The sequence below is a fragment of the Typopeltis vanoorti genome, chromosome 8 (assembly GCF_054136105.1).
Source record: "Typopeltis vanoorti isolate ZY-2024b chromosome 8, IOZ_Tvanoo_1.0, whole genome shotgun sequence".
In the NCBI taxonomy this organism is placed as follows: domain Eukaryota; kingdom Metazoa; phylum Arthropoda; class Arachnida; order Uropygi; family Thelyphonidae; genus Typopeltis; species Typopeltis vanoorti.
Window position 1 is genome coordinate 61,151,951 of NC_143556.1, and position 25,741 is coordinate 61,177,691.

Consider the following 25,741-nt stretch of genomic DNA (forward strand, 5'->3'; position numbering starts at 1 on the left):
TTGAGATTTGCAAGCAATGTGGAATGCAAAGTATACACTTGGTGAGGAAACTTTAATGGAAGTAGAGGAGATGAGAGATCTAGGAGTAATGGCAGACAAGGACCTGAAATTCAGGGGCCACACTGCACAAGTTGTGAAGACATCACATTAGTTAATGGCAATAATGCAGAGGATCCTGACATACAGAAATAGAGAGGTTTATGATACCACTGTATATGGCCTTAATCAGGCCTCATATGGATTACTGTGCACAGATTTTCGTGCACAGTAATTTTCGTGGTGACAAGGATATGTTCCAAAGGGTCCAGAAAAGATTCACAAAGGTGGTCAGTGGTCTATAGAATGTGGAGTATGAGGACAGATTGAGAGAATGTAAGTTGCAGAGCCTCATGAATAAAGGAAGAGGGTGAGGATATGATTGAGACATATAAGCTAGTCAGGGATTGTTATCAGGTCAACATGGAGATTTTTCATAGAATGGGAGAGGGAGGGTAAGACAAGAGGTCATTGCTGGAAACTGTATAAGGAGGCTGTGAGCAGATGAGTGAGGAGTAGGTTCTTTCCATGGAGAGTGGTTGGTGAGTGGAATGCATTGCCTGAGTGTGTTGTGTATGTAGACACATTGAATCAGTTTAAGGCACAGTTGGGTGAACATACATTGTGTTAAATAGTGTATACCTCCTACAATGAGTCTCTGACTCCATGGAGGTCAAATGTTAATAATAATAATGATATATCTTTTGTTTCTAACTTCTGTTATCAAATGCTGCATCTGTGGTATCAGTACTTGATTGGGACTTTTGTTAGGGCACATAAAATGTTTGAGGATAAAGAATTCATGATCAAGGAGTTTTTGGATTGGTGCCAGAGCTACCCACCCACCCACCACAGAGCCACATATGGACATCCACTGACCGGCAAGCAATGAATATCAGGCGTACTCCATATATGCTATACCGGCACAACAGCAAGCCTTGGATCATGACCCTGGACAGTGGGGTGAGAGACTTACTACAACACCATTGATCTTTGCAGGCAAGCCCACTAACTGATTGAACTGGCCACCAGGACCAGAAACTGGCCATCCAGGATCACCTTCTAGTTGAAACAGAGGTCAAAGTAGCATAAGATTACTAGGATTTACCTTTCCAAATGTCTGTGAGTTGCATAGCATGGTAAACATGGCAGCAGGGTGTTGGATCCCAGTGATGGTGGGCTTGGAAGAAAGGATAATAAAAAAGACTCTGGAAAAGTGGAGCAAAAAATACAGGGAGACGAGTAAAGAAAAAGAGGAAGAATGAAAGGGCCAGTAGCTAGGAGGTCCCCTCCACCATGAACAGGTACTTCCCTGACTGATTAGCGCAATCAGAGAAGAAATAAGAGACTGTTCCAGAGGGCATCAGGAGATTGGATAAATGAAGAAGAGCAGGAGGAGAAGAAAAAGCTTATTCTTTGGGTTTGGAGTTATGTGCTAGCATCTAGCACAGAAAAAAATGTGTGTATATGATTAAGGGCCACTAATAATAAGCAGGGATATATAGCCTCTCCCTGTCAAGTCAACTCTGCCTTCACGTGGGGCACAAAAGGGACAATGGCAAAACCATGGGAAACCACTACAATTGGATACCTTCCAAGTTGGAGGAAATGTCAACTACACTAGGTAGTATAAGTCATTCATCAGCCAGCTTATTGGAGGTCTGAAGTGGCAAATGCCATTTTTGGTCCCCCTTCCCCTCGACACCCACTTCTCTTTTCCATGCCATGTGAGTGATGATAACTTTCCAGGCAATGACAAACATATTCAGATACCCACAACCTTCTCCATTTCAATGGTACATCAGTTAAAATTGTGGTGCCACAGGATGGCTATCAGTCAGTGCATGGCAGGACCAAACCTGATAATTAACAAGTCAGGATAATTCCCAGTCAACTACCACATAATTGTGTTGCCACATGCTCTGTCTAGTTGTGCCTAGAGAGGAAGCTATAGAAAACTAAATTTAGTAATTCTGAGTGACTTACACTTAATAATGGACTGGGAAAAAAGTCTTATCTCTATTGCTGTTCACTGTGGTGATGAATAGTGCCCTGCATAGAGATAATGACCAGAAAGGAGAAAAAAAGCTGAGTTTACAGATAATGCAGTGATTTGCATATCCAAAACAGTGATATTGAGTAGTCATATGTGGAGGACACTTGAGACTACATATGGCATGGAGATTAGTTTTTCAGTCCATGGGTGTAATATCAAAGAGTTTTTCTTCTATGTACCCACTGGATCCTTCTATCTTATCATGATTAAACTTATGAAAACTCTTACAAACAATGAAGTGATACTGTATCAAATATCAATCTCCCACATAACTAATCTAAACAAAAAAAGTTGCATCACAGCCAATGACAACATACAAACTAAGCTAGAATCTCCTCACTAAAAACTCACTTTCACATTCACTTTACCAACATCCATGGCATTAACACAAACATAATGACATTCACCACCACTTGCAATTTTCCACACCAGACAATTTATTCCTGACAGAAACCAAGATCACAGCTACACACTTCATAATTCTTTTCTCCACAATGTTGACACCTGTGCCTTAGTGTAATCTGACATAGCCCACAAGAGAATGGCTAATTCAGAATCCCCTGCTTTTGATCTTCTCTAGCTGAAGGTTTTCTTGCCCCATTTAGTAACATTCATTCATTGTATTTGCCAGTCTCTAAACATTGATAACAACTTAGACTGCTTCACATTCATTTCCATGAAACATGCCATCTGCAATCCAGCTATCCAAATGGTAAGGTCATCTTACTAGGTGATGTTAATATCCACAATCCCAACTAGTTCCCCTTTTCAAACACCATCAACCAAGCTGTATAAGAAGACGAAATCTTTGTTATATGTAATGACCTAAAGTAAAACATACATTTACCTACTTAAATCCATGATAATCCTCTTCTCTCTCTCTCTCTCTCTCTCTCTCCAAATACTCTGGATCTCTTTTTGACTGCTCCTTCTAGGGTAGAGTTCATCTCCTCCTGGCAACTTAGACCACAATCTTGTATAAGTTTCCTCTCTCAACACCCTTGCTCCAACCACTCTCCTTTTTGCACCTTCTGGCACTACAAAGGTGCTAACTGAGATGACCTCTGGAATTTCTCCTCCTTTCCTTAGTCTGACTATTCCTTTTGCTCATCTGACCCTAACACCTGCTGCAAATGAGTCACAGAAATTATTCTCACAATCACCAGGCCTTCATTCTCCATTCAACCCATAATCCTCATCCACTTTCCAAGCCCTGGTTCAACAGAAAGTATACCAAAGCAGTCAAAGAAAAATTTCAGCTTACTACAGGTGGCCTGCATCAAGAATTACAGCTTTCCCTATAACCAAGCACATAACACAAGCAAGATAGTCATCAGCAGATCCAAATCCAATATTAAAAAGGCCAATGGCAGAAAACTTGCTATCGTCCAAATGAAAGGCATGCCTTCTGTCCTCTTGCTAAGGAATGTATGTAACTTTTGCTCACCTTCACTTCCACATCTTTCTTTCTCTCTCTCTCTCTCACACACACACACGGGCATCCTGATGGTACCACTTTAACGAAAGATAACACTGACCTTCTGGCATCACTCTTTTCCTTGGATTCCTGCATCGATGACAAAGAGAAATTGTCTCCTATTATACCAGAACCTGAGCACCATATGCCTCCTGAGTATTTATTTCGACAAAAAGATATCAGAAAAATAATTAAATAACTTGGATGCTGAAAAAGACATCTGGCCCTGATGGTATCTTTCCACTTGTTCTCAAACACTGCGCTCCAGCTAACACCTGCTGTGCATCATTTGCAAGATTTGCAGAAATTTTGATTGTGCCTGGCACTGAGGTCTGCTAAATTGCCATTCTTTGGTCTCCCTGCCACTCTCTGTAATTGGGTAGTCAGCTTTCTCTCTGTTCATTCTCTGTGAGTCATGGTAGATGAGTCCCTCTCTTTGAGCTTCATTACTAATGCTTGAACATAAATGTTCATAAATGATCTAATATCAAACAATACTAATTCTATCCACAGCATTGCAGACGATAGTACTCTCCACTCATCCTACTTATTTGACAAACCATACAGTACTCTGACATCCAAGATCATATAAAACTGGTGACTTAAAGCTTGATCTTTGATCTACATTCTATTCTTTAATGGGTAGAACAATCTTATCATGTTCAGTGGCACCAAACACAGTCTTGCCTTTTCTCTTGCAAAAGAGATCTCAGCTCACCTACCCTTAGCCTCAGTAATACACAAATCACCAGACAAGATCAGATCTCTCTCTGCTTGGAATAACATTTACCTCCAGTCTCTCTTTTAGCATAAACACATCACTTCAATATCATTCAAAAAAGTCATTATTTTTCATTTTCAAGATAGTATTTTACCCAACCAACTCTTAACAATATACAAATCCCAAATCCACTCATGCTTAGAATACTGCTCATAAGTTTGGAGTGGTGCACCTAAAACTTCCCTAAAAATCCTTCACAGTGTCCAGAAGAGAACAATTCTGCTCATACGTTACCCCTCTCTTACAGATTCATATCAACTTCTATCTTACAGATGCAGCATTTCATCACTGTGTCTATTCTACAAGTACTTCAATTGTCATTGCTATACTAAACAGGAAACCAAGATGGGTGTTCACTCTGAAGCACAATTTTTGAGTACAAGTATATTTGGAAAGATGCCAGGATCAGAAGACTGTTACTACTTTACTCTGGTGAATCAATACTCTGGTGTGAAGACTGTTACTACTTTACTCTGGTTTGGCAACCATCATTCCTCCACTTTCTGTTGCACATGTTAATACAAGAGCAGCTGCCCAGCATCCCTTAACTGTGCAACTACAAACTGAACTTGCTTCTCCTCTTCCTCTTTTATGCCGTCCATCTCTACCCTCTGAAACTACCTTCCTCATGAAGTATTCCAAAACAACTACCTGCACTTAAAAAAAAAAAAAAAAAAAATCTATCTCAGTCCTCATCTGCATCCCACACATGACACTGATGTGTTTATAGTTCCTTCAACCTCTTGTGTATGTGATCAATATATACATATATATAAAGAAAAAAAAAAGTGAAACAGAAAAAAAGGAAAATAAAATGAAATGCAAATAAAACTAAAACTAACCTGAACCTCAGATATAGTCAAAACAGTATTATTTTCTGAATATGAAATTCTTGGATAGGAGTGTGGAGTTATCAATGATCCATCTTTTAACCATATCACACTTGGAATAGGACTACCAATAACAGGACATGTTATAGCCAAGGTGTCATTTTCTCGTACACGAGGAGTTATTATAACATGAGGATCCTTGATGCTTGGTGGTACTAAAATAAAAAAAAAGCAATTTTAAAATAATTAAATAAAAAAAACTAAAATAATTATTAAGTTAAAAATTTCTCTTCATTTAAGTAAATTATAGTTTACCAAAAAATATGTTCCTGTTTTCATTAATATTATACCAACATATATTGTGAGCAATTTTTGCATTACAACAGTGTGTTTTTATAGAAGGAGACTGGCTATCATGCTGCACTAAGTATCAGTTAAATTTACAAACTTACACCATTAAGAAGTGTATATTATTTTCATAATGATATGTTTAATAGCGAATGTCCAAACCATTTCTAGGTCTTAAATGATACCAACTTCAGGAAACAAAGGAAAGTGCTTTTTAATCAGTGAATAGTCGGTTTTTCTACGTTTTTGTAGTGCTAAGTTGTTTCTGGAATACGAGTGTCCTTCAGTGGTTGTTTTTTGAAGTTAATTGTAGTCGCAATATCGTGTATTATGGTTACTGAGAAGGCGGGATCAAAATCGAATGCATAACGGTGGAAGACAAGATGAAGGATAAGTTTTCATTATTTAGTTATTTCATTTTATTTATTTATATCTAGTGTACTTAAATGTTCTATTTGTAATTGTTTGTACTTTTTCTTATAGTTATATACTCCCTAATACTTATTAGTGTTTATTTTTTGACACTAATTAGCGACACTATTTTGAATAATGGCAAAAGCGGCAGTTAAAATTGCAAATGGCATATTGCCAAGTTTCCCCCTACCCATTTAAGGACTCCATTTTGCGAGATATCATATGGGATTTTGTAGCATGCAGGACTTGCGAAATGTATGCATCCCAATGATTGTATATATGGCAGGAAAGAGAAGGGGAAAAACATGTGTGCAAAATGCAGGCAATGGGTGGAACTTGTGATTTAGAAATGACCATAACTAACCTCGTTGAGACTATAACTGACCTCGTTGAGTCAGAATTGGGAGATTCTCCACACAGAGAGATGACTGGTATGATAAAGGGCAAGAGAAGTATGAATAAAATAATAAGAGTGGGAAGTACGGAAAGGTTGAATGATTCTGAAGTTTTAGGAGATAGTCTCAATTGGGAGGATGAATGGCAAACAAGAGTGGCTGACTTACAGAGAGAGAGAGATGAGCTGAAAGAGCAGGTGAAATGTCTGGGGAATGAGATGAGAAGTGTGAAAGATGAGATTAGGCAAATAGAAGAGACGAATGCAAGGCGAATCAAAGGAGTGAGAGAGAGTCGTGGGAATGAGAGAAGAGGAGAGAATAGGAACAATAGTAGAGGAGAGGGAATGAGAGAGATATGGAATGGTAGAAGAAGAGAGAATAGAAACAGTAGAAGAGAGAGAGAATGAGTGCAGATATAGGAATGATAGAAGAGGAAAGAATGAAAACAGCAGAAGAGAGGTAATGAGAGGAATGCAAGGGAGCAAAGGGACTAAGGATAGAGTGATGACAGAAAGGCAGGTAAGTAGGGGAGCACAGAGAGAAACTGTTACAGTAGAGAGAGAGTGAGGGATGCATGTGAGTAATCAAGGAGTAGGGTGGTAAGAGGTGTAATGTATGGAGATTCAATAATCCGTGGTGTTCAAGAGAGGATGTGTGCAGAGTGTTTGCCAGGAGGAACAATAGAAGTGTGGTATGGCAGTTCAGAGAGGTGAAAGGGTGAATGAGATGATCGTGATGGTGGGAACAAATGACTTGAGTGGTGGTGTAAATAGGGCAGCAAGAGATATGAGATTCTTACTTAAGGTTGTATGAAAGAAGACACAGAGAGGAAAGATTGTTTGTGTTGCCTAGGTATGATAGTGATCAGCTGAGCAGAAGAACAGTGATATTGAATGGCATAATACCGAGAATGTGTCAGAAGAGAGGATTGGAATATGTGGATGCTTGCAGTGCGTTTGAGAGCAGAGAGGAACTGCATGTGATAGCTTGCATTTGAATGAGGAAGGACGTAGGCATCTGAAGAGATTGCTGTTCTGAAAAAGTCAGTGTGTCCCAGTGTGGATGTTAGCAGGGTGGCCTCTTGTGGGAATGGGTAATTGGGAGAAGGGGGGGGATGACATCATGTAACGCTGAGCCCAATAAAGTCTAGAGGGGATAATGCTGGGTATAGAAACAATGGCATTTTTATGCTATATACTAATGCCAAGAGTATTCGGAATAAGGGAGAGATTTTTGGTGGCACTGATAGCATCAGCCTGGCCAAAGATTATTGGGATCACCGAGACATGGTTGACAGAAGAGGATATAATAACAGGAGTAGAAGTTGCTGGGTACAGCATTTTTCAGCAAAATAGGAAGGGAAAGCGTGGTGGTGGAGTACTGCTTATGGTAAGTGATGACCTATGTCCTCTAAGAGTGGAGGCTTTGGAAGGCTGCAACACTAATGATTTTGAAAGCATATGGTGTGAAATGGAGGTGGGCAAGACAGGATATTTAGTGGGGTGTTGCTACAGACCAAGGAACACACAGGGTGGGGACCAGGAGATGTTGAGACAGCTGAGCGTGGTGAGTGCAAGAAGAACAACTGTTATGGGAGATTTTAACTACAGCAGTATAAATTGGAAAGAGGAAGATGCATGTAGCAATAAGGGAATGGAATTTCTAGAATACTTGAGGGACAAATGTCTTAGGCAACATGTAACAGAGGGAACAAGAGGTTCAAGAGTTTTGGATTTGGTCACAGTGTCAGAAGAGTTGATAATAACTGAGATGACATCTCTCCCACCAGATGGAGAGAGTGACCATATGGTTTTGACTTGTAAAATGAATAGACATGCAGGAGTATCAAAAAGACGGGAACATATGTGGAATTATAAAGCAGGTGATTATAATAGTCTTAGGTGTCAACTTGGGGAAGTTTCGTGGAGGGAGGAATTGGAAGGCCTCGATATCATTAGTGTTTGGGAAATTGTGAAGGAATATTTGTTAGCAGCAATGGTAAGCTGTATTCCACGAGTGAAGAAGAGGACAAATTTGGAGTAAAGTGGATGACAAACAATATTAAACAGGAACTGCATGCGAAAAAGAGACTATGGAAGAGATATAAGGAGACAGGTGAAGAGAAGATGCATGAAGAATATAAGACACAGGCCAGGAGAGTGACTAGTATGGTAAGGAATGCGAAACTGGAATATGAGAAAAGATTGGCCCTTAGATCCAAGGAAAATCCTAGGGAATTTTTTAGCTATGTGGTCAGTAGGAGGAGAAATGACTGTGGAAAAATGACATTGTGGGATAAAAATGGGAATAGAGTGACTGATGCAGAGGACATAGTGGAATTATTCAATGAACACTTTATTGCAGTATTTCATCCTGGAAGAGTCAATTTGAATACCAGAGGGATAGGGCAGGTTTGAGGTTTAGAGGTGAAGGAGGAGAGTGTGTTCCACATACTGGATACTCTGGATGTTAGTAAAGCTGTGGAACTGGATGGTATTTCACCAAGAGTGTTGAAAGAATGTGCTAAGAAACTGACAGGGCCTTTCACCTGGCTTTTCAATGAAAGTTTGTGGGAAAGGTGCCCATAGAATGGAAGGAAGGTAAGATAATGTCTTTGCATAAGGGTGGTAGCAGACTGGAAGTATCTAATTATAGGCTAGTTTGTGTGTCATCAGTAGTTAGCAAGATCTTGGAGAAAGTAGTGAGGGACCATATACAGCATTGGGCAGATGAGGGTTATGTAATCCAACATGGATTTGTGAAGGGCGTTCTTGTTTTAGCAATATGCTAGCCTTTTATGATAAAGTTACAGGAGCATTAGATGAGGGAAAGGCATTTACTTCCATTTTCTTGGATTTAGCAAAGGCATTTGACAGGGTACCACATGATAAGCTGATATTTAAGTTGCAGCACATGGATCCTGATGTCAGATTGGTCAACTGGATTCAGGATTGGCTGTCCAATAGGTATCAAAGAGTTGTGTATGCTGAGGCAGTTTCAAGGAAGCAGAGGGTTACAAGTGGGGTCCCACAGGGCTCAGTACTGGGACCTATATTGTTTAGCCTTTATATCAATGACATTGTCCATGGATTGCATGGAGATATTCCGTTGTTTGCGGATGATGCGAAGCTGGGAAGGGTTATTAGTAATAGTGCAGATGTGGTAGCCCTGGAAGAGGATTTGAATAAGCTAGATAGATGGATAAATGAATGGGAGGTGTCAGTTTAATGCAGAAAATGTAAGGTATTGAGGTTTGGGACACATCAATGGGATGCTGAATACTCTATGGAAGTAGTTAAACTGGAGGAAGTAGGGGAGACAAGAGATCTGGGGGTTGATGATTGATAGAAACCTGAAATTTAGGGGACATATTGCAAGGTGGTGATGATGGTAACACAGAGGATTGCTGCAATAATGAGAAGGACACTGACCTGCAGAGATAAAAGGGTTATCATTCCGTTGTGTAAGACTCTGATCAGACCACACTTAGACTATTGGTCTCAGATCTGGTCCCCAGGATTTGAAGGGGATAAATTAACTGTGGAAAGGGTACAAAGGCAAATAACAAAGATGGTGCCAGGACTGTACAATATTAGTTATGAGGATCGTCTGAGAGAGTGCAGACTGCAGAGTTTGGTGGATAGAAGAAGGAGGGGTGATATGATTGAAACTTTTAAACTGTTGAGAGGTGGTTACAGGGTTTACACTGAGTTATTTTGCTTGGTCGAACAGCGGGAAGGAGTGATGACAAGAGGCCATCCCTGGAAGTTATGAAAGGAACCTGCGAGAAAGAGGGTGAGGAGTGGTTTCTTTGCATATCTGCAAGGAGATGTGCTGTGCAATATGGGAGATACTGAGACAAGAAGTCGAGAGCTTGATCCACCTTTACTGCGAGTTGGCCGGTGTTGTACTACCTTACCTCAGTCCTGACGATATTTTCAGGTGCAAACTTTGTTTGCTCACACTTGGATAAAGGATTAAACTAAATTTATTAAATAATGTTAATAATATGGTAATAATAATAATAATTATTATTATTATTGCATAATGCCTCCAGGGAGTCCAAAGACTCATCAAGGGAGGCCACCTACTGTACAACGCTCAGTCTCCACCACCCCAACTACCTTCATCATCTACATCAACACCATCGACTGCCGACCATCACTACTAGTATTTTCACAGACAATCACAAACATCCATGCCCATGGCAGGATTCGAACCTGCACCCTTTTATCTGGAGAGAGCAGATATGCAAACAATAGTAATAATAATAATAATAATAATAATAACAATTTCTGAATTAATGTCCCCAAAATTTGGGAGACTGTTATTCTAAGGCAGTGGTTCTTAACCTAGGCGGTAGCGCAACTTCCCTGGGGGTGCTTCGAACTTTAAGGGGGGGGGGGGCGGTAAGTGTTATAATACTACTAATATAATAAAAGCAAAAAATTCCGTATTCAATCTAGCATCCCCATTTACATTGTAAGTTTGGCAACACACTGTTCAGAATATTGTATGTCTGGCAATACTGTTCGCTACTTATTTTTTAGAATTTTTACATTGAAAGTTAAGTAATTGGGTTAGTTTTTGGTCTGAATTTTCTACATTGAAAATTTGGGTTAATTTTAGCAGAATGCACTATTTTTATAAGCTTTATCTGCTACTTTCTAATGCCTAACTGACAACCCTGATTTGTAGTTTACATCTAGCCAGTGTTATTGTGTGGCGCACTTTGTTGATATTGTGTAGTACTGTAGCCCATTAAAATGAGTGAAAAAGGAAAGTTGTTAATGTTCAAGTGGATATTTAAAATATGGAGTTATTCCGTCTATAAATAATGAGCAGTTATTGATGTGTTTAATATGGGAAAAAACTTTCCCAAACGAAAGAATGAAGCCTTCAAGAATACTTGACCATTTAAAAATAAAGCATCCAAATAAAGAAAAAAAAAAGAATGTAGAGTACTTTCAAGAATTAAATTCTAAATTTAAAAATTATCCTGAATTTAACAGAAGGGTTGGTTGCAAAACAAAGTAGCCAACAAGAGAAGGGACTTGTTATGTCTTACAAACTTTCAAAATTAATTGCCAAATGTGGAAAGCCACGTACTATTGCCAAAACTCATCTTACCGGCTCTAAATGAAGTTTTAGATATGATGATTAGCCCAGGTAAAAGTAATATGACGTTGTCAATTCCTCTCAGCAATAGTTCAGTATCAACAAGAATTGACGAAATGGCAAAGGAAATTGAAAAAAACTTTGTGATGATTTAAAAACCCATAGAATTTTCTTTATAACTCGATGAGACAACTTTACATGACAACAAAGCTTTGCTGATGGCCTACATGCATTATATAAATACTAATGAAGAAATTATTGAAGAGTTTCGGTTTGCTTAACCACTGAAAATTGACACAAAAGGTTCTACAATTTTTATGGTTGTTAAAGACTTTTTTAATACTAAAAACATTCCTCTCACAAATATCACTGCATGTACAACTGATGGAGTACCAGCTATGACTGGTCATCACCGTGGATTTAAAGCACATTTAAAAGAAGCAGTTCTAAAACAAAATTGTAAAGATTTCCAATTGAAATCTTTACTATTTGCTGCATTTTTCATAGACATCACTTAGATGCTAAAAACATCTTAGCGGTAGACTACATAAGACTTTGGATGATGTTATTAAAGAAGTGAATAAAATAAAAGTCCATTCATTGAATGCCCATATTTTTCAGGAACTTTGCCATGAAAATGAAGAAGAATTTGAGCATTTTTTGCCTCACACTGAAGTTAGATGGCTCTCAGGAAACTATCTGCGATGCTTTAATGATGTCTAAGTTACTGTTTGGGAATTTCTTAAATCTTGTGATGAGAACATGTGTAATGTTCTAAAAAAGGAAAAGGTGGACATTGTATATCTTTCCGATATTTTCACCAAATTAAATGAGGTTAACATCAAATTGCAGGGAAACAAGATAGATATTATTAAAGCAAAGAGAATTATAAATGCTTTTATCAGCAAATTTACATCCTACGAGCAGACCATTGCAAGACGAGATTTTCTGCAGTTCCCAAGTCAATAAATTAATAGATGACGATTTAATATTAGATACAGATTTGGATTGTTATTGTCAGTGCCATAGCTACAGCTTTTGCCATCCAGGATGGTCCCTGAGTTTGCTGCCCCTCTCAATACACACCAAAAATACTACAAAAAGTAAAAACGACATATAGGGAAATAAATTAAAACACTATGTTTATTTTTGAAGTAAAACTTTAATTCCAACATTCTAAAATGCTATTTTTCTTGATTTTCTGTTAGCAAAATCATCGATGACATTATCGAAGTCAATTTCATCACTCAGTTGCTGTTCTATAGACAGTATGGCAAGATTTCTTAACCTGGCGTTAATAAGGTGGGATGTCACAGACCCCAAAGATATAGAAAGAAATAACTGTGACACCCCCACCTTACTAACACCAGGTTAAACGCAAAGTAACACCTGGGTCACCCCCCCCCCCCAGTTGTTGTTTCCATCTTCTGACACTGAAAGAAAACTTGATGATCAGATTCAAAGATTTTAATGAGCTTAATAAACCTAATTGGTTCATAAATCCATTTCTTTCTTATGTTACTTCTGTTCATCCAAATTCATGTGAAGAATTTGACTTAAAAATGATTTTGAAGCTTGAGTACAATTTCAATAGTATGGGTATGAAAGATTCTGGCTGAAAGTGAAATGCAAGTATCCTCAGCAGCTTTGGCAAGAAATAAAATTCCTGCTCATTGCTTTTCCTTCTTCATACTTGGTTGAGAAATGATTCAGCATCGTGTTGCAATTGTAAGATAAGCAGCAAAATAGATTGCAAATAAGTAAAAGAGGAGACTTAAGACATCGTTTGTCGAACATTGAACCTAATATTGAAAAATAAGCATCTCATCATGCTCAGGGTAGCCATTAATGATTGGCTTATTAAATACAATAAGTTTAGATCTTTTTTGAGTGAAAATTAATGTGTATCAAAGTCGTTAATTTTTAATTAACTATCAGTTCAAATATGCTAATGGTAATTTGATGGTTTGCCTAATAATATAATAAATTTAGTTTAATCCTTTATCCAAGTGTGAGCAAACAAAGTTTGCGCCTGAAAGTATCTTCAGGACTAGGGTAAGGTGGTACAACACCAGAGCAACTCCTTGCAAAGGTGGAGCAAGCTAACATCTCTCCTATCTCAGTATCTCCCATAATGCAAAACACATCTCCTTGCTTATATGTCTAATGTTATGCATTAAGGGAAGGGCCACTACCCAGACTAGTTTTGACCTTTATTGAGATCTCTTCAGTGGGAGCCAGGCCCAAGTGGAGATGCACCATTTGGCAACTCCTATAGGTAGAGATGACCTTGCTAATGCTTCTTCCTGGTATCTCCACTTGGGCCTGGCTCCCACTGAAGAGACCTCAATAACGGTCGAAACTAGTCTGGGTAGTGGCCCTTCCCTTAATGCATAAATATATATATACATATCTGCAAGGAGATGTGTTTTGCATTATGGGAGATACTGAGATAGGAGTGATGTTATCTTGCTCCACCTTTTCAAAGAGTTGCCCAGTGTTGTACCACCTTACCCTCAGTCCTGAAGATACTTTCAGGTGTAATTTTTGTTTGCTCACACTTGGATAAAGGATTAAACTAAATTTATTATAGTCTAACCAAATGAAAAATAAAACGTTCAACATCTTTCTCTAAATCCAGAGTAATTTAATAAAAAGGTGGCACACTGTTTGGCAACTCCTATAGGTAGAGATGACCTTGCTAATGCTTCTGCCTGGTATCTCCACTTGGGCCTGGCTCCCACTGAAGAGACGTCACTAAAGGTCAAAACTAGTCTGGGTAGTGGCCCTTCCCTTAATGCATAACATTAGTCATATCCACTAGGAGATGTGTTTTGCATTATGGGAGATACTGAGATAGAAGTGATGTTAGCTTGCTCCGCCTTTGCAAGGAGTTTCCCTGGTGTTGTACCACCTTACCCCAGTCCTGAAGATACTTTCAGGTGCAAACTTTGTTTGTTCACACTTGGATAAAGGATTAAACTAAATGTATTTCATTCTAACCAAGTGAAAAATAAACTTTCAACATCTGCCTAATAATATATTATAACTAGTGTAATATTGAGCAAGGGGCACCAGGCCATACAAATTGTTGAAGGGAGGGGGATGCCAGGTAAAGAAAAAGAAATAAAATTCTACAAGTTTCAATTGTATCTACTAAATTGTCTCTAGCAGAAACAACTGAACATGCTTGTCAAAACTAAGCAATACATTGTGTAGTGCTTTGTGTTCTGTGACAATAATTGTGCTCTGAAGGTGCTACTTTGAATCCACTAACATAACAGTAGCTAATAAAACTGCACAATTCATTTTGTTTTTATATGGTATTGTGGGTCAATATTATTTAAAGTTTTCTGGGAATATCAGACAAGACAAATCTTACATGTAGTAAGATTTATCTATTCTTCCTAGAAAATGTTTTGATTACAGAACAATCAAACTGCTAAAATCAGCATCTAATGGTGCACTAATGGAATCCCTATTCTACACTAATGGTGCAGATTAGGGATTCCAGATTTAATTCATCTCTTCCTACCAATGTACAGTATGAGCGATACCATCAAAAGCATTCCAAACTTATGGTAGAAATTAAGAGACAGCAATTCCACAGACAAGACACACAAAACCAAACCTGATGGTCAGATATCAGGAGGTGGCTTATCAGTTGGTGCATAATCATGCTGCTGTTACCTGTGTGTGTGTGTGTGTGTGTGTGTGTGTGTGTGTGTGTGTGTGTGTGTGTGTGTGTGTGTGTGTGTGTGTGTGTGTGTGTGTGTGTGTGTGTGTGTGTGCGTGCGTGCGTGTGCGTGCGTGCGTGCATGAGTGTGTGCGCGCGCACACACACACATGCCTGCATGCATGTACGAGGCTGAAAATTCAGACTTTGAAATATCTATGAAGTGAGATGAATAATAAATATAATATATAAATTAAATTATATAAATATTATAATAAAAGTAATAATACAAGTTTTATTATTATTATTATCATCATCATCATTATTGTTATAAAAAGTAATACTTAGAATTCAAATTTTAAGTTCTAATAGGGAATATATATAATATGAATTTTTTTCTCTAAAATAATTATTTTTGAGTAAATAAATTCAGATACCTAAAATATCAACAGTGAACTCTTTTTCTACCTCTCCAGCTTCATTTTTTGCAACACATAAATAACTTCCAGCATCTTCTATTTTAGAGTAATCAATCTGTAAATACTTTCCGTCATCAAGAATATTAATGCCTGGATGGGTGACTGGTGAAACTGCTATTCCATTTTTTAACCATTTAATTAATGGTTGAGGATTTCCACTGACAGGGCAATGAATACGAACTGGGCGACTTTCTAGTACCTCATGTCTTTCTTTGGTAACACTGGAACCAGATTGCAATGAGCTCTCTTCTAACTTTGGAGGTACTAAAAAATGAAATCAGTTTCCTAACAGAATTCGAAATGAATACATACACACACATCGAAATTTGAAACAATTAATGTGTAAAGATAAGTAAAAGATTTTAAACTATTATGTAACAATCTGAAGTTGACCCCTTTTGCTTACACTGAATATCAGATAAATTACTTCATTTATATAGATATATTATTTTATTTCATCAAGTAACAAACATCATTAGCCAAAATTAAAAGAAAGAGGAAACTGACACTGTTCATTGTTTCTATGCAAACATTTTCCTTCACTAAGTAAAGGGACCCATTACACTCACCAATATCATTGCTTAGCACATTCTTTCACTTCACTATATAAAGGGAACCACTCCACCCATTAACTACTATCAATGTTTAAAAATATGCCCCTCCTTTCACTAAATAAAAGGAAAGGCATATTATTAATAAATAAACACATGCATTATGTACTGTTTTTGACTTTCTCTTATCTATTGAACTAAATGTAGAGATATAAGTGGGCAACATAATAACAAAAATGAACAACAAAATGACGTTTATGTAAGGAAAAAATAATATCTGTTACTTGCAGAATTTTCAGCTAGATTTCCTAGCCTGTTCTATGCATACAAATGACAAGAGTTAACAAAATAACAACAATTAAAATGTAAGCAAGTTTGACAATATATGCTATTAATTGAAAGTGGATAGCTTCATCTACAACTATTATTTGAAGAATAAATAATCATTAATTCAAGAAACACAGGAATAAGGAGTGTTAGTTAGGATGACTTCCAAAAATTTTCAAACTTTAAGAAAATGTTCTTGCTGAGGTTCGGTCTGTGGATACAGGCTAGACAACTTTCTTTTGTATAATCTTTCAAGTAAAAAAAAGACTTCTGTGTTTTAATCCACTGAAATCTATACCTAGTAGATAAGGAGCGGCAAGCTGAAGCAGACTATCTAACTTATGAAATAGAATATATTCCTACTGTTCTTCCGTACCAATCTGAGCTGAATGACTAGTCTGACTATAATAACAAAAGGCCACACAAGCACAGGATTTTATACACTCCAGGATGAGAAAGAGGATGATATGTATCTTTTGGAGAGTCTAGGAAGGAATTTTTTGAAATGAACAGAAAGATACATATAGGCGAATTCAGCAAGACATCTTGTAATCCTCTTCGATACTCCCATTACATATGGTATGGAAATTCCAGAATCTTCTTGTAGAGGAGGATTTGGGTGAAGACCATAATTATCAATAATTTTATTAATTTATTTAGAATTATATACATTAGAGATGAAAGAAGCTATTTAAAATAGAATTAGTGGAACATATCTTATATGTACAGTGAATCAAAATTTTAATCACACCACATTTTGACAAGGATGATGCAGTATTATGCTGGGAGGCAAATGTTTTCCTCTACTTCAAAGTTGAGGAAAACAATTGTCATATAAAATGACATTCTCATTCCATATGACAACCTAATGGAAGTTTACTGTTCTCGGTATATATGTTATGGACTAAATTATTGCAACGAGTTGCCTGGTGTTGTACTACCTTACCCCAGTCCTGAAGATACTTTCAGGCGCAAACTTTGTTTGCTCACACTTGGATAAAGGATTAAACTAAATTTATTATAGTCTAACCAAGTGAAAAATAAACTTTCAACATCTTTCTCTAAATCCAGAGTAATTTAATAAAAAGGTGGCACACCATTTGGCAATTCCTATAGGTGGAGATGACCTTGCTAATGCTTCTGCCTAGAATCTCCACTTGGGCCTGGCTCCCACTGAAGAAACCTCAATAAAGGTCGAAACTAGTCTGGGTAGTGATCCTCCCTTAATGCATAACATTATACATATCCGCAAGGAGATGTGTTTTGCATTATGGGAGATACTGAGATAGGAGTGATGTTAGCTTGCTCCACCTTTGCCTGGTGTTGTACTACCTTACCCCAGTCCTGAAGATACTTTCAGGCACAAACTTTGTTTGCTCACACTTGGATGAAGGATTAAACTAAATTTATTATAAAAAATATATATATATTAATATGGGCATTATTTATAATGCTCGGCCATTATGAATAATGACAAACAAAATTGGACATTGTGATAAATTCCATGTTGTTTATCATAAATTATCACATTGATGAGTCAATATGAATACTGCTATCATCTGGTCAGGCAAAGTGATAATAATGATACCTTTTTGACAGTATTAGAAGCAGTTGGGGTTGGGGGAGAAGAGATTCTTTGAATTTTTTTTTGTCGGGAGACGTGAAGGGAACGTTTCCCAGGTCACTCAAATTTTTACAAAATCAGCATATCTGACAATGACAGAAAAAATGAAAGAGTCAAAAACCAAAGTGACTTGGCCCATAACATCTCTCTCTCTCTCTCTCTCTCTCTCTCTCTCTCTCAGATCTCCTCATGTCTGAGGACTAATGACCTTACTGATGATGCTTCGCCATTTCTTTCTCTCCTGTGCCTCTCTTATTGCTTGTTCTAGTTTAAGTTCAGTGATTCTTGATATTTGGTCAATCCATCTGTTGGGGGGTTTTCCTCTTTTTCTTTTCCCACACGGTTTACCTCGGATGATTACTTTTTCTAGGCAGTTGCCTTCCCTTCTACATATGTGTCTAAAATATTGCAGTATTCTCTTTTCAATTATGTTTATCAGTCTTGTGTGGATATTCAGTTCTTTTAGAATACTTTTGCTTGTTCTATTTTCTGTCCAAGACACTCTTAACAATCCTCTCCAGCACTAGAGCTCGAATGCCCCAATTCTTCTTCTGTCATCTTTTGTCATAGTCCAAGACTCGGAAGCACAGAGAAAGACTGAAAAAACTAAGGTTTCTACAAGCTTAATTTTTGTCTTTTGGAGATGTGCCTGTCTTTCCAGATCTTGGTTAAATCACTCATTGCTTTTTTAGCTAGTGTTATTCTTCTTCTGTCATCTTTTGTCATAATCCAAAACTCGGAAGCACAGAGAAAGATTGAAAAAACTAAGGTTTCTACAAGCTTAATTTTTGTCTTTTGGAGATGTGCCTGTCTTTCCAGATCTTGGTTAAATCAGTCATTGCTTTTTTAGCTAGTGCTATTCTTCTTCTTATCTCTTTTTTACATCCATCTTTTTTTTTTGTTATCATCACTCTGAGGTAGTTGAAATGGTCGACAATTTCAATTCCTTGTACATCTATCTCTTCTGCGTTGTTTAAAATCATTATTTTCGTTTTATCCTGATTTATTCTTAAACCGTGGCTTAGGCTTTCCCATTCTAATTGATTCAGGATGGATTTTAATTCCTGTTCGCTTGTTGCTTTTTGATTTTAATTCCTGTTCACTGTGTCATCTGCATATTGTAGGTTAGTGATTGTTAGGCCACCTAACTTAATGCCTCCATTCCACTTTTCTAGAGATCTTTTCATTATAGTTTTGCTGTAAAAGTTGAATAGTAATGATGAGAGTATGAATCCTTGTCTTGATCCTTTTTCAAATTGGAATGCAGGGGACAGTGAGTTTTCAATTCTTACTGTTTCTTGGTTTACTTGATATAAGTTCTTTATGAGGCTTATTAGATGGCCCATAACATATAAACATCATATACGGGTATTGTAATATGCATATGGCAATTCGATAACTTGTATTTACACTGAAGAAATATTTCAAATATTGCATGATGCCCATATCACTATTGGTCATGGCAGCAGAAACCACATGGAAAAAGAACTAACTACAAAATATAAAAATATTACAAGGGAGGTGATAGTAATTTAGGTTAGGTTAGGTTAGGAGGGTTTTTTCTGTGTGAAAATCAAACTACCCAAAGGGAATGTAGCTTTATTCATAATGTCTGGTCAAATTCTTAATGAAAAAAGTGTAGTTTTTTTTTTTTTACCAAATAAAATTGCCCAAAGGGAATGTTGCTTTATTCATAATTTCTGGTCAATTTAATAAATTAATCAATATTTATCAGGTTGCACAGCCGTTTTAGTCATTATTTATAATAGCTGGGTATTATGAATAATGACCTATCAGTTACTTGGCCCATAACATATACATGTAGAAAAACAATGCATAGTGGAAAATACATTGTACCAATACTATGGAACAGAACAACCTAGTATACTTCTCAGTTAATTTCCTGTTTGTAGTTCAGTCTGCAGTCAACCTTTTCTGAATGGAACCTTCATATACTTAGCAACTTTCCAAGTCAATGATTCCTGCCACCTGAAACTTCTCTTCTGGCATTATAATGAGGTCTAACACTCATTGATTTCAAGTTCTGTTACATAGTGCTTAAGGAAGTTATCGGGCAATATTTCAATAAATTTGGCTTCATACTTCTCATGAGATTTCAATGTTACCCAATCATCGTTAAGATAATTAAAGTCAATCATCATGATTACTTGTTTAGTTTCTATATATTTTATTTGGTAATACATTTTTGTTGTTATCATCAACTGTTCCACTAAGTCTGTAACAACATTCTACTACGTATTTGATCTTGTTACACTTGCACTCACCTCATATCAGATGGTGTCAAAGTGCTATATGGAAAATTCTGGTCATTTGATATCATTAGCAGCACACCACCTCCTTCCTATCTTGTCTATCCTTCCTAAAGATACTGTACCCTTTACATTCAACACCACTTAGTATTTCTCTCGCTAAGAGAGCCAGGTCTCACTAATGCCAACAATCTGAGGCCCCAGTGTATTCACCAAGGCAACAAACTCTAATCCTTTTTTTTCTGATACTCTTTGCATCTGTGTACAGACATAATAAGTCACTGCCAAGCTTTCTTGTATACTCACCTCTGTAGTCTGCATTGCCCACTTCAGCAATTTTCAGATCTTTATACATGTCTAATGCCTCACCTATGTAGACATCCTAATGTACACTAAATACTCCTTTCTTCATAATCACATCGATCATGCATCTTTGTATCATTAACACAGTTGCATAACTCAGTCGCTCCTATGAATGGTTTCTCACTATTCCTCCATCATAATCTAGTTTATGTGACTCCCTGTATTAGTTCTCATATCCACTTTTATAAATCAATTCTTCCCTCAAGCTCATGCCACACATCCAAAATCTCACATCCATATCTTCTATACTGCAACTTGAATTGTTTGCCATACTAACCCTTCTTAATTCGATTTTCTCATACCTTGGCAATATACTTACCAATTCTGCTTTCTCACTTTACACTGCTAACAATCCTTTCATATCCTCTCTCATACTGAGCTGATCATTAGTTAAACTGTTTGTCCTTATAAGAACTATGAACTCTTTTCTTTTCTGTTTTTCGATTGCATTTGTTATATTTTTGCTTTTTACCCCAGGTAAACTCTAAATAATATCATGGTCATCAATGGCATGTATTATGACAGAATTCCCATACTAAAACCGAAATCGAAATGACCCCCCCCTAAGTTTTGGAGATTCTCATCTTATGTAAATATCAAATATATACATTTTTAATATTATTTCTCTAGCTCTAGTATATGGCAACCATTTTAAATGGTAAACCAATTGTATTTACTTTGTATTGTTCTTCTTTGAAGTGCTGGTTATTTCCATACACTGACAATGTACTATTAATTTCAGCACAAAATATCTCCTTTGAATTAAAGTTAATACTTTGGATATTGTGGATTTTTTTTTTTTATTGTTTAATCACTATATCACAGATACATTTAAAGATTAAATGAATTCATTACCTCGTGTCAGACAATTTTTTACATAGTCTGAAAATCATTATTTTCAAACTATGTAAAAAATAAATGAAAAATACAAAAAAAATATAAAATTAATAAAAAAAAAAAAAGCTGAAAAAATCCTTAGTCCACTCACAGTACAAATGTAATAAAGGTTTACAAAATCCTTTCATAGGAGCCATATTAAAAAAAATAATAATAATAAAAATATTACTGTGGTTGGATGACCAACCCTTCAGAAAACCATATGCAATCCATATAGTATCCCATTCCTATCCATGCATTCTTAGATTTTTTTCCCTTAGCCATCTATTCCAATACTTTTACCACCACTCCTGAGATGCTATTTGGTCAATAATTTGCTATCTCAGTCTTGCATCCTCTTTGTAAGCAAAGGAACGATTTTCCTCCCTTTCCACTATCTTCGAACCACCTAGAACCAAGGCTTAAATTAAACAATCTAACAACCTAGTCAATTCACTAATACATTCTTTTACCATTTAATCCCATAGCTGTATTGGAGTTATACTGGAAATAGAGGAGGTAAGGAAGCATGGATTGTATAAAGCTCTGATCACACATACAAATCTGGATTAAATGCTCATATTTGGTTACTGGGATGAAATAACATTAAAGCAGGTGTTGAGATGTATAATGAAAATTATATCAGGATTGTAGAATGGTGGTTATTAGTATTAGTATTATTTCCAACCCTCCATGAAATTGAAAGACTCGTCGCGGGAGGTCGAATATTCACAGATCACCATAACTATCATACCTTGCTTTGAATACCTTCAATGTTGGAGAACTCAACACTCATTCTGGCAACATATTCCACCTGTTCCCCACCCACCAAGCAAAAACTCTTTTTTTCACCTCTTTACTCAAGTGTCCCTTGTAGTCTCCAGGGATGATCTCTAGTTACTACATCACCATTATCCTAAGCAATAACTCTCCTGAATTGATTTAATAGGCTTCTCTCACCAGCTTATACATCTCAATCATTTCACTTTCTCCTCCTATCCTCCAAGCTCTGAAAACTACATTCCCTCAATCTGTCTTCTAACTCAGTATTCCAGAGCCCTTAAACAGTCTTAGTTATTTGCCTATGCACTCTTTCCAATGTTTCCCTATCACTGATATAACCAGGTGACCAGATCGGTGCATAGAAATCTGAAAGAGCCCTAATTAGCACCTTATAGAGTGGGACTATCAACCCCCTTATCCTTACATGACAGCATTCTTTGCATTATAGCAGCAATTTTTTGGATAACCCTTACAACTTTTGTGATGCATCTCCTGAACTTCAGTTCCTTATCCAACAAGATCTCTTGCTTCCTCCATCTCCTGCAGTAAAGTTCCTCCAATGTGGTAAACCTCATTCCATCGTCTATGGCCAAAGTGCATAACTTTACACTTAGTAACATTGAAATGAATTCCCATTCTTCAGCCCAAAGCACCGACCTATTCAAATCCTCTTGTAACAACAACACATCAAAATTTCCTGACATTACTAATCAACAAACTATATCATTGATATATAAGCTAAATAGCAGGTGGTCCCAGAATAGAACCCTGTGGCACTCCACTTTCTTTTTTTGGGACATTCCACCTCCATACACAACTCTTTGACTCATAATAGTTAAACAGCCTTGTGACCAAGCTACAAAATGACTATTCAACCCAATCCCACCCAATTTAAACAGTAGTTTATCATATGGTACTTGATCAAATGTTTAGAAAAATCCAAATAAATCACTGTATAAGCATCTCCCCTCATCCAATACACTAGTCACCCTATTATAAAATGTAAATAAGTTACAAATGCATGACCATACTCTAACAAATCCATGCTACCCTCTTAAAAGCCTTCCATTCTCCTTCAAACCCCACTTGTATTCTGTCTCTAACCAGCCTCTCTAACACCTTCACCACTAAACTTGACACACACACACACTGGCCTATAGTTGACACTATTGACTTGGATTTTCTCTTATGCAGTGGTACTCTTTTCCCTTCTTTCCATTCTACTGGGACTGTTACTATTGCTAGACAACCATTGAACAATCAAGTCAAGAGTACAGTCAGAAATTTTGCACATTTCCTTAATATATGTTATTATTATTATTACGGGTATCTCCATGGAGTCAGTAGACTCATTGCGGGAGACCCAAACTAGCAAAACAATATCTGTCATATCTCTTCTTGAATTCATTTACAGACAAAGAGCTCACAACTAAGTCAGGCAATGAATTCCACTCATTCACCATCCTCCAGGCAAAAAACCTTGTTCTGACACCCTTGTTAACTACACTGTTCTTTAATTTCCAGGGATGACCTCGTGTTCTTCCATCACTATCACACAGCTGAAACATTTCCCCTGCATCAATCCTATAAAAACCTTTCAGTAATTTAAATGTTTCTATCATATCCCTTCTTCTCTGCCTATCAACCAACCTTTGCAATCCACAAGCTCTCAATCTATCAATGTAGGGAGCATTTTTTACATCACTCACCAACTTGGTCACTCTTCTCTGAACCCTCTCCACAGCCTTCCGATCTCCAAGGAATCCAGATGACCAGACCTGAGCACAGTAATCCAAATGTGGAAGTATCAATGCTTTATAAAGGGAATTCTCTTTATCTCTGGATGTCAGTGTGTTCCTCAACAACCAAGTAATCCTATGTGCAATCTTGGACACCTTAGCAATGTGTCCTCTGAACTTCATCTCCCTATCTACCAACATCCCTAAGTCCCTAGCCTCATCAATCTCTTGGAGTACTGTTCCATCAATGTAGTACACAGCTGGTAATCTTTTAATCCCAAAATGCATGATTTTATACTTTTCCACATTGAACTGACATCCATTATCTTTTGCCCATTCCACCAGCTTATTTAAATTATCCTGCAAACTTTCAACATCGGCTTGATTTTTTATTGCGCTACCCAACTTTGCATCATCAGCAAACAACTGAATATCTCCCTGTAAGCCATTTCCTATATCATTTATATACAAATTAAACAACAATGGCCCAAGCACAGAGCCCTGAGGCACACCACAGGTCACCTGTCTCATCCTGGACTCGGCTCCTCCATACACCACCTTCTGGTATCTCTCCCTGAGCCATTCTCCTATCCATATCACCAATTTAGTATCCATTCCCATCTGCTCCAATTTGCGTAACAGTGTTCCATGGGGTATCCTGTCAAAAGCCTTAGCAAAATCCAGAAGTACCACTGTGTAGCCAGTTCCTTTGTCCAACTCAAATGTCATTCTATTAAGAAAAGCTAATAGATTGCTAAGCCAGTAGATTGCTACCTTTAACAAAGCCATGTTGGCCTCTATAGAGTATCATATCCTGATCCACCCATTCTTGAATTTTGTCTTTAACCAACTTTTCCAATACTTTTACCACTACTCCTGAGATGGTGATTGGTCTGTAATTAACTACCGCAGTTTTAGAGCCACCCTTATGCAAAGGAACCACTTTGCCTAACTTCCACTCCCTAGGGACCATACCAGAGTTCAAACTTAAATTAAATATCCAAGTAAGAGAGGTTGACAATTCATTTGCACATTCACGCAACACCCAAACTGATATTCCATCTAAGCCTACAGCAGTGATTGCATTTAAATTTTGCAATATATTAAATACCTTTGATTTCTTAGCTTCAATTCTCACATTAGTTATTGCTACAGGTACAGAGATATTCTCACTTGAGTGATAGACTTTTGAAAAGTGATCACTCAGTAACTCGACTATTACATCTGAATTTGTCACCTCAATACCATCAGCACCCACTAAAGTAATCCTACTGAAGTCATTCTACCTTTTACTTGCCACATAGCGGAAGAACTCTTTGGGATTACCCTTGATCTTTTTGGCTAAGGTCTGATTTAGCTTTTCTTACTATGCTGGTAACCTTCCTAGATTGAGCCTTGTACTGCTCATGGGTGTACCGATCGCCTTTCTCCTTGTAAATTCTCCACGACATTTTCTTTTTTTGCAGATCAAGCTTGATACTACTGGCCATCCATTTATCGCCTGCCTTGTTTGACTTCCTGACCATGGGGACACAATCTGATATTGCTTTCCACAGATACCTGCTGATTTTATCCCACTGCTGACATCTTTCCCCTGC

At 37.3% G+C, this 25,741-nt stretch overlaps 1 protein-coding gene across 1 annotated transcript in view; it reads right to left on the reverse strand.

Annotated features, from left to right (window-relative positions):
• LOC150104035 (hemicentin-1-like) overlaps positions 1-25,741 on the reverse strand; it is a 594,473-nt gene that overhangs the window by 29,708 nt on the left and 539,024 nt on the right. Inside the window, exons 26-27 of the mRNA XM_090396386.1 lie at positions 15,569-15,874; positions 5,193-5,395 (exon numbers count right to left, since the gene is read on the reverse strand). Of these exons, the coding sequence (XP_090252512.1) occupies positions 5,193-5,395; positions 15,569-15,874 (509 nt within the window). The remainder of the gene's footprint in view (positions 1-5,192; positions 5,396-15,568; positions 15,875-25,741) is intronic.